At 45.8% G+C, this 16,922-nt stretch overlaps 1 protein-coding gene across 1 annotated transcript; it reads right to left on the bottom strand.

Moving 5' to 3' along the window:
• Positions 1-12,775: 12,775 nt before the first annotated feature.
• On the bottom strand, positions 12,776-13,722 carry LOC123120805 (vegetative cell wall protein gp1; the record flags this gene model as incomplete). The annotated part of the gene is made up of 2 exons (XM_044540798.1): positions 12,776-13,329; positions 13,452-13,722. Coding segments are annotated over 2 exons (651 nt in total), but the record flags the coding sequence as incomplete, so codon positions are not given.
• Positions 13,723-16,922: the final 3,200 nt, after the last annotated feature.

Raw genomic sequence — 16,922 nt, 5'->3', positions numbered from 1 at the left:
CATCAGGATAGGATTAACGGAAAGCAATAACATGCTACACTACTCTAATGCAAGCAGTATAGAGAAGAATAGGCGATATCTGGTGATCAAGGGGGGGGGGCTTGCCTGGTTGCTCTGGCAAGTAGGGGTCGTCAACTCCGTAGTCGAACTGGGGGTCACCAGTAGTCTCGGGGTCTACCGGAAAGAAGTAACGGAGGGGGAACATAATAAATAACAGAGCAATCAAAGCAACACAAAGCGTAACATGACAATACGCGGTGCTAGGTGTGCCCTAACGCGGTAGTAGGTGATACCAACGATGGGGGGAAACATCCGTAAAGGTATTCCCGGGGTTTCGCGTTTTTGGACAGATGAACCGGAGGGGAAAGTTGCGTGTTTGCTATGCTAGGGAGGTGTGGCGGACGAACGGGCTGCGTATCCGGGTTCGTCTCGTCGTTCTGAGCAACTTTCATGTAGAAAGTATTTTCATCCGAGATACGGATTATTTTATATGATTTTCTAAAGTTTTAAATCATTTTAGAATTAATTTAATTAATTTAATTCAACATTATCCAGAATAGTATTTGCTGTCGTCAGCATGACATCAGCAGTCAACAGAGGTGTTGACTGGGTCGCTCACGTGTGGGTCCCACTGGTCATTGACTTAGTTAACTAAACAGTTTTAGTTAAATTAATTAAAGTGATTAGGTTAATTAATTAGGCTTATTTAGATTAATTAACAGGATTAATTAATTAATTAATTGTTTTAATTATTATTATTTATTATTATATATTTTTTTCATTTCATTTTTTTTGTTCTGGGGTTGGGCCCCATATGTCATAGGGCCATGGGGGCCAGAGTGGGTTCAGGTACTGCGGGCGCCATCCGAACAGGTGCCGTGGTTGTGGGCGCTGGGTGCAGCCCGAGCGGGCGCGTGGCCAGGGGCGCGAGGGGGGCGGCGGACCTGGCAGGTCGCCAGGCCGGCGTGGGCGAGGCCAGCACGGCGAGGGGAGCAGGCGGGTGAGGCGGGGGCGATGGCACGGTGGTGGACGCGAGAAGCGGGGGCGGCGCAGCCGCAGGAGCAGCAGCACGCGGTAGCCGGCCACAGCACGGGCGCGAGCGCGCGAGGTGACACGCCGGGCGGGACGGGGTCGCGGTGACCGGGCGGAGCAGCGGCGAGGAGGGCAAGGCCAGAGCGCGTGGGCAGCGGGACGACGCGGGCGACGAGCTTGGACGCGGCCCGGGGCGTGATGGCCGCGGTCGTGTGCGAGGGCAGAGAGAGGAGGAGAGGCCGGGGGGCCTCACCGGCGTTGATGGGGAGAGGGGGCGTCGAGGCTTGCTGGCGGCCGGCGGGGAAGAGGGCGAAGACGCGAGGTCCGGCGAGGAGGAGGTTGAGGTCCGGCTAAGGGCAGCAAGGCGAGGGAGGCCGGATCCGCGACGGGGCCTCCGGGATCCGTCCCTCTCTGGCGAGGTGGCGGCTTGGGCGAGCGCGCGCTGGCAGGCGCTGGCCGGGCGCGGCCAAGGGAGCCGCGGCGCTAGCGACAGGGGCGTGTTGCAGGGGCGGCGGCCGGTGGTGATGCTTGCGGGCCAGCACGGGGGCGCTGGCGGCGACGACATGGGGAGGCTCGCCGGGCCGCCGGGAGTAGCGGCGGGCGTTCGGGTACGACGAGGTGTCGGCGGGGGAGGGCTCTGGCGCGATGGAGGTGGGCGTAGGAGATCGAGAGGGAGTGCGGGGGGGGCTCGAGCACGGCGCCCTGCGAAACCAGGGCGGCGGCCCGATCCAAATCGTGGGAGGGGGTGAGAGGAGTGGGAATCGAGAGGAGTGGGGGGTTAGGGTTTCTGGTAGTGGGGGGGTTATAGGCGAGGTGGGCCGACCTGGTGGCCCGGTTGGGCCGAACGGCCTAGGGGAGGGGGGTCTTTTGTTTATTTTGTTTTCTTTTACTTTTTCATATTTTTCTGTTCTGTTTGTTTAATCTTTCAAATTGTTTTAGTTTCAATAAAATACCAAAGTGGCACCTAAATTGTTGTTACAAATTATGTCACAACCACAAAAAGTTTCATCCCAAAATAATATAGTTTAATATTTTACAAAATACAAAAGGCATTTAATTAATGGTTTTAGCTACTGATTTAATTAGTTTGGTGCATTTAAACATTTTATAAAGACTTGGTTCCTCCACCAACATTACATATGATTTATTTGTCACTTTTAGAACATTTTAGTTTTGACATTTGAAAAGTTTTATTGTTTGCTTGATTTTGAATTTGAATTGTTTTTGGACCATCGCGAGATTAACAACAGTAACCGAGGTGACGTGGCATCATTAGCGTGGAATTACTGTAGCCTAATTATCCGGGCGTCACACAGGGGCACCCTAGGTACACAACAATTGATCCCTTGGATCTCTTAGCCGTGTGCGGTGCCCCCCTCCACCATAGTCCACCTCAATAATACTGTAGCGGTGCTTAGGCGAAGCCCTGCGTCGGTAGAACATCATCATCGTCACCACGCCGTCGTGCTGACGAAACTCTCCCTCAACACTTGGCTGGATCGGAGTTCGAGGGACGTCATCGGGCTGAACGTTGCTGAACTTGGAGGTGCCGTGCGTTCGGTACTTGATCGGTCGGACCGTGAAGATGTACGACTACATCAACCGCGTTGTGCTAATGCTTCTGCTTTCGGTCTACGAGGGTACGTGGACACACTCTCCCCTCTCATTGCTATGCATCACCATGATCTTGCGCGTGCGTAGGAAATTTTTTGAAATTACTACGTTCCCCAACAGTGGTATCAGAGCCAGGTTTTATGCGTAGATGTCATATGCACGAGTAGAACACAAGTGAGTTGTGGGCGATATAAGTCGTACTGCTTACCAGCATGTCATACTTTGGTTCGGCGGTATTGTTGGATGAAGCGGCCCGGACCGACATTACGCGTACGCTTACACGAGACTGGTTCTACCGATGTGCTTTGCACACAGGTGGCTGGTGGGTGTCAGTTTCTCCAACTTTAGTTGAACCGAGTGTGGCTACGCCCGGTCCTTGCGAAGGTTAAAACAGCACCAACTTGACAAACTATCGTTGTGGTTTTGGTGCGTAGGTAAGAACGGTTCTTGCTCAGCCCGTAGCAGCCACGTAAAACCTGCAACAACAAAGTAGAGGACGTCTAACTTGTTTTTGCAGGGCATGTTGTGATGTGATATGGTCAAAGCATGATGCTAAATTTTATTGTATGAGATGATCATGTTTTGTAACCGAGTTATCGGCAACTGGCAGGATCCATATGGTTGCCGCTTTATTGTATGCAATGCAATCGCCCTGTAATGCTTTACTTTATCACTAAGCGGTAGCGATAGTCGTAGAAGCATAAGATTGGTGAGACAACAACGATGCTACGATGGAGATCAAGGTGTCGCGCCGGTAACGATGGTGATCATGACGGTGCTTCGGAGATGGAGATCACAAGCACAAGATGATGATGGCCATATCATATCACTTATATTGATTGCATGTGATGTTTATCTTTTATGCATCTTATCTTGCTTGATTGACGGTAGCATTATAAGATGATCTCGCACTAAATTTCAAGATAAAAGTGTTCTCCCTTAGTATGCACCGTTGCCAAAGTTCGTCGTGCCCAGACACCACGTGATGATCGGGTGTGATAAGCTCTACGTCCATCTACAACGGGTGCAAGCCAGTTTTGCACACGTAGAATACTCAGGTTAAACTTGACGAGCCTAGCATATGCAGATATGGCCTCGGAACACTGAGACCGAAAGGTCGAGCGTGAATCATATAGTAGATATGATCAACATAATGATGTTCACCATTGAAAGCTACTCCATTTCACGTGATGATCGGTTATGGTTTAGTTGATATGGATCACGTGATCACTTAGAGGATTAGAGGGATGTCTATCTAAGTGGGAGTTCTTAAGTAATATGATTAAATTGAACTTAAATTTATCATGAACTTAGTCCTGGTAGTATTAGCATATCTATGTTGTAGATCAATAGCTCGCGTTGTTGCTTCCCTATGTTTATTTTGATATGTTCCTAGAGAAAAACTATGTTGAAAGATCTTAGTAGCAATGATGCGGATTGGATCCGTGATCTGAGGATTATCCTCATTGCTGCACAGAAGAATTATGTCCTTGATGCACCGCTAGGTGACAGACCTATTGCAGGAGCAAATGTAGACATTATGAACGTTTGGCTGGCTCAATATGATGACTACTTGATAGTTTAGTACACCATGCTTAACGGCTTAGAATCGGGACTTCAAAGACGTTTTGAACGTCATGGACCATATGAGATATTCTAGGAGTTGAAGTTAATATTTCAAGCAAATACCCGAGTTGAGAGATATGAAGTCTCCAACAAGTTCTATAGTTAAAAGATGGAGGAGAATAGCTCAAGCAGTGAGCATGTGCTCAGATTGTCTGGGTACTACAATCGCTTGAATCAAGTGGGAGTTAATCTTCCAGATAAAATAGTGATTGACAGAATTCTCTAGTCACCATCACCAAGTTAGTAGAACTTCGTGATGAACTATATTATGCAAGGGATGACGAAAACAATTCCCAAGCTCTTCGCAATGCTAAAATCGGCGAAGGTAGAAATCAAGAAAAACATCAAGTGTTGATGGTTGACAAGACCACTAGTTTCAAGAAAAGGGGGCAAAGGGAAGAAGGGGAACTTCAAGAAGAACGGCAAGCAAGTTGCTACTCAAGTGAAGAAGCCCAAGTCTGGACCTAAGCCTGAGACTGAGTGCTTCTACTGTAAAGGAACTGGTCACTGGAAGCGGAACTGCCCCAAGTATTTGGCGGATAAGAAGGATGGCAAAGTGAACAAAGGTATATTTGATATACATGTTATTGATGTGTACTTTACTAGTGTTTATAGCAACCCCTCAGTATTTGATACTAGTTCAGTTGCTAAGATTAGTAACTCGAAACGGGAGTTGCAGAATAAACACAGACTAGTTAAGGGTGAAGTGATGATGTGTGTTGGAAGTGGTTCCAAGATTGATATGATCACCATCTTAGACTCCCTATACTTTCGAGATTAGTGTTGAACCTAAATAAGTGTTATTTCGTGTTTGCGTTGAGCATGAATATGATTTGATCATGTTTATTGCAATACAGTTATTCATTTAAGTTAGAGAATAATTGTTGTTCTGTTTACATGAATAAAACCTTCTATGGTCATACACACAATGAAAATGGTTTGTTGGATCTCGATCGTAGTGATACACATATTCATAATATTGAAGCCAAAAGATGCAAAGTTAATAATGATAGTGCAACTTATTTGTGGCACTGCCGTTTAGGTCATATTGGTGTAAAGCGCATGAAGAAACTCCATGCTGATGGGATTTTGGAATCACTTGATTATGAATCACTTGATGCTTGCAAACCATGCCTTATGGGCAAGATGACTAAAACTCCGTTCTCCGGAACAATGGAGCAAGAAACTAGCTTATTGTAAATAATACATACTGATGTATGCGATCCGATGAGTGTTGAGGCTTGCAGCGGGTATCGTTATTTTCTGACCTTCACAGATGATTTGAGCAGATATGGGTATATCTACTTGATGAAACATAAGTCTGAAACATTTGAAAAGTTCAAAGAATTTCAGAGTGAAGTGGAAAATCATCGTGACAAGAAAATAAAGTTTCTACGATCTGATCGTGGAGACAAATACTTGAGTTACGAGTTTGGTCTTCAATTAAAACAATGTGGAATAGTTTCACAAATTCGTGCCACCTGGAACACCACAGCATAATAGTGTGTCTGAACATCATAAGCGTACTTTATTGGATATAGTGCAATCTATGATGTCTCTTACCGATTTACCACTATCGTTCTGGGGTTATGCATTAGAGACAGCTGCATTCACATTAAATAGGGAACCGTCTAATCCATTGAGACGACACCGTATGAACTATGGTTTGGCAAGAAACCTCAGTTGTCGTTTCTTCAAGTTTGGGGTAGCGATGCTTATGTGAAAAAGTTTCATCCTGATAAGCTCAAACCTAAATCGGAAAAGTGCGTCTTCATAGGATACCCAAAAGTTACTGTTGGGTACACCTTCTATCACAGATCCGAAGGCAAGATATTCGTTGCTAAGAATGGATCCTTTCTAGAGAAGGAGTTTCTCTCGAAAGAAGTGAGTGGGAGGAAAGTAGAACTTGATGAGGTAACTATACCTGCTCCCTTATTGGAAAGTAGTTCATCACAGAAATCTGTTCCTGTGACTCCTACACCAATTAGTGAGGAAGCTAATGATGATGATCATGTAACTTCAGATCAAGTTACCACCGAACCTCGTAGGTCAACCAGAGTGAGATCCGCACCAGAGTGGTACGGTAATCCTATTCTGGAGGTCATGTTACTTGACCATGACGAACCTACGAACTATGAGGAAGCGATGATGAGCCCAAATTCCGCGAAATGGTTTGAGGCCATGAAATGTGAGATGGGATCCATGTATGAGAACAAAGTATGGACTTTGATTGACTTGCCCAAATGATCGGCGAGCCAATGAGATTAAATGGATCTTCAAGAGGAAGACGGACGCTGATAGTAGTGTTACTATCTACAAAGCTAGAATTGTCGCAAAAGGTTTTCGACAAGTTCACGGTGTTGACTATGATGAGAGTTTCTCACTCGTATCTATACTTAAGTCTGTCCGAATCATGTTAGCAATTGCCGCATTTTATGAAATCTGGCAAATGGATAAACAAAGCTGCATTCCTTAATGGATTTCTGGAAGAAGAGTTGTATATGATGCAACCGGAAGGTTTTGTCGATCCGAAGGGAGCTAACAAAGTGTGCAAGCTCCAGCGATCCATCTATGGACTGGTGCAAGCATCTCGGAGTTGGAATATACGCTTTGATAAGTTGATCAAAGCATATAGTTTTATACAGACTTGCGGTGAAGCCTGTATTTACAAGAAAGTGAGTGGGAGCACTACAACATTTCTGATAAGTATATGTGAATGACATATTGTTGATCGGAAATAATGTAGAATTATTCTGCAAAGCATAAAGGAGTGTTTGAAAGGAGTTTTTCAAAGAAAGACCTCGGTGAAGCTGCTTACATATTGAGCATCAAGATCTATAGAGATAGATCAAGACGCTTGATAATTTTTTCAATGAGTACATACCTTGACAAGATTTTGAAGTAGTTCAAAATGGAACAGTCACAGAAAGAGTTCTTGCTGATGTTACAAGGTGTGAAATTGAGTAAGACTCAAAGCCCGACCACGGCAGAAGATAGAAAGAGAATGAAAGTCATTCCCTATGCCTTGGCCATAGGTTCTATAAAGTATGCCATGTTGTGTACCAGATCTATTGTATACCCTACACTGATTTTGGTAAGGGAGTACAATAGTGATCTAGGACTAGATCACTGGACAGCGGTCAAAATTATCCTTAGTGGAATAAGGATGTGTTTCTCGATTATGGAGGTGACAAAAAGGTTCGTCGTAAAGGGTTACGTCGATGCAAATTTTGACACTGATTCAGATGACTCTAAGTCTCAATCTGGATACATATTGAAAGTGGGAGCAATTAGCTAGAGTAGCTCCGTGCAGATCATTGTTGACATAGAAATTTGCAAAATACATACGGATCTGAATGTAGCAGACCCGTTGACTAAACTTCTCTCACAAGCAAAACATGATCACACCTTATTACTCTTTGGGTGTTAATCACATAGCGATGTGAACTAGATTATTGACTCTAGTAAACCCTTTGGGTGTTGGTCACATGACGATGTGAACTATGAGTGTTAATCACATGGTGATGTGAACTATTGGTATTAAATCACATGGTGGTGTGAACTAGATTATTGACTCTAGTGCAAGTGGGAGACTGAAGGAAATATGCCCTAGAGGCAATAATAAAGTTATTATTTATTTCCTTATATCATGATAAATGTTTATTATTCATGCTAGAAATGTATTAACCGGAAACATAATACATGTGTGAATACATAGACAAACAGAGTGTCACTAGTATGCCTCTACTTGACTAGCTCGTTAATTAAAGATGGTTATGTTTCCTAACCATAGACATGAGTTGTCATTTGATTAACGGGATCACATCATTAGGAGAATGATGTGATTGACTTGACCCATTCCGTTAGCTTAGCACTTGCTCGTTTAGTATGTTGCTATTGTTTTCTTCATGACTTATACATGTTCCTATGACTATGAGATTATGCAACTCCCGTTTACCGGAGGAACACTTTGTGTGCTACCAAACGTCACGACGTAACTGGGTGATTATAAAGGTGCTCTACAGGTGTCTCCGAAGGTACTTGTTGGGTTGGCGTATTTCGAGATTAGGATTTGTCACTCCGATTGTCGGAGAGGTATCTCTGGGCCCTCTCGGTAATGCACATCACTATAAGCCTTGCAAGCATTGCAACTAATGAGTTAGTTGCGGGATGATGTATTACAGAACGAGTAAAGAGACTTGCCGGTAACGAGATTCAACTAGGTATTGAGATACCGACGATCGAATCTCGGGCAAGTAACATACCGATGACAAAGGGAACAACGTATGTTGTTATGCGGTCCGACCGATAAAGATCTTCGTAGAATATGTGGGAGACAATATGAGCATCCAGGTTCCGCTATTGGTTATTGACCGGAGACGTGTCTCGGTCATGTCTACATAGTTCTCGAACCCGTAGGGTCCGCACGCTTAAAGTTTCGATGACAATTCTATTATGAGTTTATATGTGTTGATGTACCGAAGGTTGTTCGGAGTCCCGGATGTGATCACAGACATGATGAGGAGTCTCGAAATGGTCGAGACATGAAGATTGATATATTGGAAGCCTATGTTTGGATATCGGAAGTGTTCCGGGTGAAATCAGGATTTTACCAGAGTACCGGAGGTTACCGGAACCCCCCGGGGGTTAATGGGCCATAGTGGGCCTTAGTGGAGAAGAGGAGAGGTGGCCAGGGCAATGGGCCGCGCGCCCCTCCCCCCTAGTCCGAATAGGACAAGGAGAGGGGGGTGGCGCCCCGCCCCTTTCCTTCTTCTCCTCCACCTCTTTCCCCCTCTTCTCCTAATCCAACAAGGAAAAGGGAGGGAGTCCTACTCCCGGTGGGAGTAGGACTCCTCCTGGCGCGCCCTCTCCTGGCCGGCCGCACCTCCCCCTTGCTCCTTTATATACGGGGGCAGGGGGCACCCTAGGTACACAACAATTGATCCCTTGGATCTCTTAGCCGTGTGCGGTGCCCCCCTCCACCATAGTCCACCTCGATAGTACTGTAGCGGTGCTTAGGCGAAGCCCTGCGTCGGTAGAACATCATCATCATCACCAGCCGTCATGCTGACAAAACTCTCCCTCAACACTCGGCTGGATCGGAGTTCGAGGGACGTCTTCGGGCTGAACGTGTGCTGAACTCGGAGGTGCCGTGCGTTCGGTACTTGATCGGTCGGATCGTGAAGACGTACGACTACATCAACCGCATTGTGCTAACGTTTCCGCTTTCGGTCTACGAGGGTACGTGGACACACTCTCCCCTCTCGTTGCTATGCATCACATGATCTTGCGTGTGCGTAGGAATTTTTTTGAAATTACTACGTTCCCCAACAGTGCCCCCGCCCCGTATATAAAGGAGGGAGAGGGAAGGAGGCTGACCTAGGGTGCACCAAGTGGGGGGAATCCCACTTGGACTCCTAGTCCTATTCGCCCCCCTTCCTTCTATCGGAGGCTGAAAGGGGGAAGGAGAAGGAGAAGGAGAAGGAAAGGGGGGCTGCGCCCCCTCCCCTTCTCCAATTTGGACTCCCCATGGGGGGCACCACTCCCTTGTGGGCTGCCTTGCCTCCCTCCTGTGGCCCATATTGCCCATATCTTCCCCCCGGGGGTTCTGATAACCCCCCGACACTCCAATATGTATCCGATACATTCCGAAACACTTCCGGTGTCCGAATACTATCGTCCAATATATCAATCTTTACCTCTCGACCATTTCGAGACTCCTCGTCATGTCCGTGATCTCATCCGGGACTCCGAACAATCTTCAGTCACCAAAGCACATAACTCATAATACAAATCGTCATCGAACGTTAAGCGTGCGGACCCTACGAGTTCGAGAACTATGTAGACATGACCGAGACACATCTCCCGTCAATAACCAACATCGGAACCTGGATGCTCATATTGGTTCCTATATATTCGACGCAGATCTTTATCGGTCAAACCGCAATGACAACATATGTTATTCCCTTTGGCATCGGTATGTTACTTGCCCGAGATTCGATCATTGGTATCTTCATACCTAGTTCAATCTCGTTACCGGCAAGTCTCTTTACTCGTTCAGTAATGCATCATCCCGTAACTAACTCATTAGTCACATTGCTTGCAAGGCTTATCATGATGTGCATTATCGAGAGGGCCTAGAGATACCTCTCCGATACTCGGAGTGACAAATCCTAATCTCGATCTATGCCAACCCAACAAACACCTTCGGAGATACCTGTAGAGCATCTTTATGATCACCCAGTTACGTTGTGATGTTTGATAACACACAAGGTATTCCTCCGGTATTCGGGAGTTGCATAATCTCATAGTCAAAGGAATATGTATAAGTCATGAAGAAAGCAATAGCAATAAAACTTAACGATCATTATGCTAAGCTAACGGATGGGTCTTGTCCATCACATCATTCTCCTAATGATGTGATCCCATTCATCAAATGACAACACATGTCTATGGTCAGGAAACATAACCATCTTTGATTAACGAGCTAGTCTAGTAGAGGCATACTAGGGACACTGTGTTTTGTCTATGTATTCACACATGTATCAAGTTTCCGGTTAATACAATTCTAGCATGAACAATAAACATTTATCATGATATAAGCAAATATAAATAACAACTTTATTATTGCCTTTAAGGCGTATTTCCTTCACTAGAGATGTCAACCATGGAGGCGGAGAAAGGGAGGAATCGCTTGTCCGAGTTGCTCGATTCACGGCGAAGGAGTGATCCGGGGGGCTAACCCTAAATCAGGTATAGAAACAATGATATAGTGGTGGAGGGGAAGGATTTAGAGCAACCCATGGAATTTTATCCATGCCAAGCCGATATGTGGTTTCCGTCCGAGCAATAAAATGGCCCGGAACCACATATTAGCCGGAATTTTGCAGGAAGGGAGCATTTTGCATGATCTAGAGACACAACCACTCCATTAGCAGACTTCCGCTCACCAGCAGCTCTGCGGCGATCGGCGGGGACTTCTACCTAGTTTAGTTTCATTTGGGAGCCTGGTTTCTCCATGTAATTCTTAGCTTTCAGCTAGTGTCCCAGCATTTACTTTTTATTTGAAGCCAACTTGTACATTCAATTCCGTTTGATATATTAAATGTTTAGTATGGTGCTAGACCTTTAAAAATATCACCATGAATCATAGGACGGCATAATGAAGCAAACTAAATGGTGTAACGCGGTCACCCATAGCGCCATGCAAGCGGCAGATATGCCTGTGCACACGCTTTGTGAACGTATTTACATGAGAGCATAGGTAACCATAAATTCATAACTTTAAAGTTCTAACATCAAACTAAACATCAAAAACATGTTCTACGAATCACGGTGATATTACCTCCAAATAATACAATCGGTGCACACAAACCAAAAACCACGACACATGCACAGTGCACACAGGGGCGAATCTACGTGCATCGCTGTGGGGGCGAGCCCCCACTCGTTTTTCTGGCCTGCTTATGCTAGGCCCAGGATATTCAGCGTTGCCCCCACTCAGGCCGAGATATTTGCCCCCACTGCTTTGTTTTCTGTTGTATTTTTAAAGCCCATGTATGAGAAATAGATTGCTTATTGGCCCAGCTACCCATCTAGCGAGAATGACGAGCAGGCGAGCAGGCCTCATGCGTGCGTGTATGTGATGGTTCTCAATTCGCTAGACACCTAGTCTTCACGAGAGCCCCCGCGCCGGCGCCTGCGGCTCTACTGCCCTGTAGATACACGATTATACGACTCCCCTCCGCCGATAGCGATTATCTGCCGTCCACGCACTGCACACGCCGGCCGGCCGCCTTGCCAAAAAAGCTCTACTGATCAATACCAAGGTAATACGTGTCCATGTTAAAAAGGTAACAAATTGTATCAAATATCCATGTGTGTACATTATAATGTACAAATTGATTATTAGATTGATTGGATCTAGCTTTGCGTAATAATTTCGTATGAATAAGTTTGAGCACGTGGGAGTAGAATAAAATCTGTAGCAATATTCTGCCTTCATGTATTTCAATTTATTTAACATTGAACTATATGGCATTGACAGGCAAGCTAATGGAGAGATGTTTTGTAAAATCGACAACTGCAGTATGCCTGAAATAGTTGATCTAAATAGCTTACACGGGATCCATCCAAAAAGAAGAGACTTACATATTTAATATCAACAATCATGGGGAGATTAGGAGAAATTACCTTACATGGGAAAAATCGTCGCGCGATGAAACGAAAGGGGGTAATGTGCTTAAGATTTTCTTTATCTAAAAATGTTTACACTCTCTATTTTATAAAATGTGTTTCTTTTTCGTGCAGCTCTAAGGCTAGAAATCAGGATGTAGCAACAAAAAGGAATGCCGTATTCATATTTCTCAAGCTATTGTGCCTTCAGTGGTTAGTTTACTTTTCTTTGGCAATGACTGTGTCATAATTATGTGTGTGTTGACATTATAATATAAGGACATATATGCGATTTTGGTTCTTACATACTATATGTATGCTTGTGTGGTTGGTTTTTAAAATAATCTAGCCATTAGCTTGTATACATATTTCTGGAGGCATGTATAACTTTGCCCCTCTTGTTTTTCATGCCCCTGAGTGCACAGCCATAAATTAGAGTATTTCCAGTACAAGATTTCACAGTATATAGATAACTCATAGGGCAGGAAGACCAGCATCTTTCTCATGGTTTCACCGGTCGGCCGTTCTTCGAGGAGGAAGCTGGCGGCACGCCAGGGATCAACGGCGGGAGGAGGGGCAACGGCGGTAGGATGGACGGCGGCGGCGGCGGCGGAGGCGGTGGGTGAAGGAACGGCAACGGCAGCACCGGCGGTATCAGCGAAGCAGGCGGCGGCTGCGGGACGAGCGGCGGCAGGATGGACGGTGGTGACGGGGCGGGGAACACCGGCGGGACGAGCGACGGCGGCGCCGGCATGATCGGGTTCGGCGGGATGGGCACGCCTCCAATGTTCGGCGGCTCCGGCACGAGCGGAATCGGCGGGAAAAACAAACCCTTCTCGCCGCAGACGGTCCCATCGTGGCACCGGACGGCGGCCGGGGCGCCTGGAATCGACGACATGGTACAAAAATTGTGTCCAGATGTTAGTACGGCCGGTCGCACTAGCTAGCTAGCTGATGACTCTTTCTCTTTGCACCATGAAGTACGTGGTGTACAGATAGCGCACCTGAAGAAGCAGCATCCATGGCCGCGTCGTCAGGGCGGACGGAGCCTACGACGGCGACGGCTGCAGGCGCGTGCCCCGGGCCATGGCGGGCGGCGAGGTGACAGTGGAATGAAGAGCAGGCCACCAGTAGCAGGAGCACGTGCGAGCCGCGCATTCTCGAGTGATGGAAGCGCCTCTGATCTGAATGGCGCCTGCTTAACGGAGTATTTATGAACGGGGAGGAGATTGAGAAGAAGGCTGCCTTCGTTGTCAGAGACGAGACGGCATGCCTTCGTTGTCAGAGACGAGACAGGCAGACAGCATGCATGCATGTGCCGTCCGCCGTCCCTTGGGTTTGTCATGACGCGTCACGGGCGGCGTTGCGACGAGAGCTGGGTGGCAAAATTCTTCGAGAAGATAGCGTTTCTGTACACGGGTTTTTGTGCGGTTTCTGCTGCTTGACATGACCACATATTTATATTTGTGTAAATCGCCCTGCAACTCTTTTTTCCTTGTCGACATGCTCCTCTCTGGAAATGAGCGGACCAAACGATAGGGGTGGACACACACAGGTCCTGTCCTCATCCAAAGTGTTGGCCTATCGTCCTGCCCATCCACATACACTAGATCGGGATCGCGCCTTGGCGCGAGGGTGCCGGTCCCAACCACGTGGCCAAGTAGGTAAAATTCAGATGCTATGATGCGTAAGTAGAAAAGATAGTAATTGCAGCTTGCCACACCCCACCTGATCCAATTGTATCCAATCCGATAATGCTTGTATAGAATATATACACTTATGCTCACCCCATAATACCTAATATATATATTTGAAGTACACCAAAATCAAAAGCATCAATAAAGTACAATTAAGAACGAAAGTCCCTTTCTGTGCTCGAGTACATGTGCTCGCGGTATCGTCCCTGTTCAATATCCTCAAGATAATGGACCCAGCACGTGAAGGCTTAAGCATTCTTATTTGTTCAGGGCCGATGGTCCCACATCATAGACAACGCCGTGAGTCACGTTTTTACCGGCTCAGACGAAAGCACACGACACAGAGAGCTCCTAGTTGGCGCTTCAGGCGCCAGCTAAGGGAGCTGGCGCTCACAGCCGCCGAATCGTGGGCCAGCACATGTGGCGACCACGCCCAGTCGCTCGCTAAACTCGCCCCGCCTGGTCCCTCGCTCGATCGAGAGCTTCGAGGGCTGTTCGTATGGTTGTTGTTGACCAGTTGACTAACTGGTCAACCGTTGACTTTAGAAAAAATATGAAAACTTAATACGAAAAAATCTCAAAAAAAGAAAAAAAATCGAGATTTCGAAAAGTTCTAAGATTTGGAAACCTTCATCCATTTTTTGAAATCATCAAATTTGGAAAAAAAAAGTTCACAAAAATTGACAAAAATTCATCGAATTGGGAAAGAGTTCATCCATTTTGAAATAAGTTCACCGAATTTTAAAAAAGTTCATCAATTTTGAAAAACAGTTCATCGATTTTGAAAAAGAGTTCATCCATTTTGAAAAAAAGTTCATCGATTTTGAAAAAAGTTCATCAATTTTGAAAAAGAGTTCATCCATTTTGAAAAAGAGTTCATCCATTTTGAAAAAAAGTTCATGGATTGTGAAAAGAGTTCATCGGTTTTGAAAAAAAGTTCATCGATTTAGAAAAAAGTTCATCGATCTTGAAAAAGAGTTCATCGATTGTGAAAGAAAGTTCACTGATTTTGAAAAATAGTTGTTTCAAATTAGCAAAAGAAATATAAAACCGTTCCGAAAAGAACAAAAAAACATAACAAAACCATTTTGAATAAAAAGGAAAAGAAGAAAAGGTGAAGAAGTAGTAGTTTGGGCAACTAATATGAGTTAGTGCATGAGGCGAACGACCGTGAGGTCGCGGGATCGATTCCCATCGAAAGCTTGCCTTTTTTTGTCCTCACGACAGGAAGGAAAGGAAAAAAAATGGGCCAGGCCCAGTTAACGCAGCTGCAGGCGCCGGTTTGCGGAAACAGCTATAACCGGCGCCTGCAGCGCTAAATAGGAAATGCCCACGATACGGGCCGTCAAATCCGAGATTCTGGACGAACGGAGACGTTGGACCCCATTTACCGTGCGCCACCGTTGCATTTACCAATCTTCCTCTGCCCATTGCTCAAAAAGGAAAATCTTCCTCTGCCCAAAAAAATAACTACAGTACCCATCCTTTCTCCTTCAAAACCCACACCGGGGTATCTATCATAATCCGTAACTGCAGATCCGCTGGTGGAGATCTCTGACGGCGCCATGGCCCACATCTCGCCAAGCCATGCACGAAGACACGAATGGAGTAGCAAATACGTTTAGGTATCCCTCTCCCGACGAACATCTAAGGCATCCATTTTTCTGCTAATTTCATTCAAAATTTGGACTCGTAGATCAGCCTTGTCTGCCACACCAGAATTTTGTAGACACATGGCTGCAGACAGCTATGAATGCAACATGCATTGAACTTTTGGTACCATTCCACTATAGGTACAGTCTTTCAATTTACCCAACAAACTCAAATACCAAAATCATAATTCTTCAGGTATAACCATCAACGCCCACCCACATCATAATTCTCAAGATCAAAACCCAGCCCAACTCACAACAGATTCAGTACAGTTATTCAGCCAACAAACTATTTATTCAGACAAGTTCCACACAGGAAGTATCAAGTAATACATCAAGACACAGTTGTGGATCAACAGATGCAACGGAAATTTTATATCTTCACCATGAGACAGGCTACAACAAATCAGTCCAAACTATCTGGAAATTGTCATGCGCATACACCATTTATCCTAACCATGCAAGTACTGTCTCAGGTACATCCCTAATTTTTCAGTCAACTCACTTTCAGACGTAGCTCCGCTGCATTGTTGCAATTGTTTCGGCAGTGAACTTTGACTCCACAGTTCTTGCATCGAGCACGTCTCCTAGCCTGCTTTGGTACATCTCCGCAGTCTGGGCACATAGTCCCTTCGTGCCCCTGTCGCCGAAAAATGGTGCAGAATGTGGTCTTCTTTCTCAGGCCATAGTAAGTCACTTTCTCTCTGCTGGTCATAGACCTGCCCATCTCCTTCCTTTTAATTTGCCGGTGGCAATAGTCCTGCAATTCAGTTCCCAGAGTCATTTGCTGAATTAACATCATCGTTGCAACAAGTGCCCCTTCAGTCTGAATTTGGTACATGACACCCCCATTTTTGGCAATCATGTCTTCCAGTCCAAGCGGTTGTGCTCCTCACGGTATTCTGCTATGTACCAGTCATTGGCCTTGGACCGCAACAACCTGATGAGAGCATGGCATTCACAATGGCACGGTCCTCTGTTCTCAACCCCCGCCTTCCCCCTGTGTAAACAAACAGACACAAAGAGAGAACACTTTTTCAGAGACAACTGCTGGATGAAATATTTTCAAATACTAACATTGTATAATAAATCGATACTACCATACCGCACAACCACAAACAATCTC

This window comes from Triticum aestivum, chromosome 5D, assembly GCF_018294505.1.
Source record: "Triticum aestivum cultivar Chinese Spring chromosome 5D, IWGSC CS RefSeq v2.1, whole genome shotgun sequence".
Classification (NCBI taxonomy): Eukaryota; Viridiplantae; Streptophyta; class Magnoliopsida; order Poales; family Poaceae; genus Triticum; species Triticum aestivum.
The sequence above is the reverse complement of the archived record's forward strand: the minus strand, read 5'-3'. Positions and strand labels throughout refer to the sequence as shown.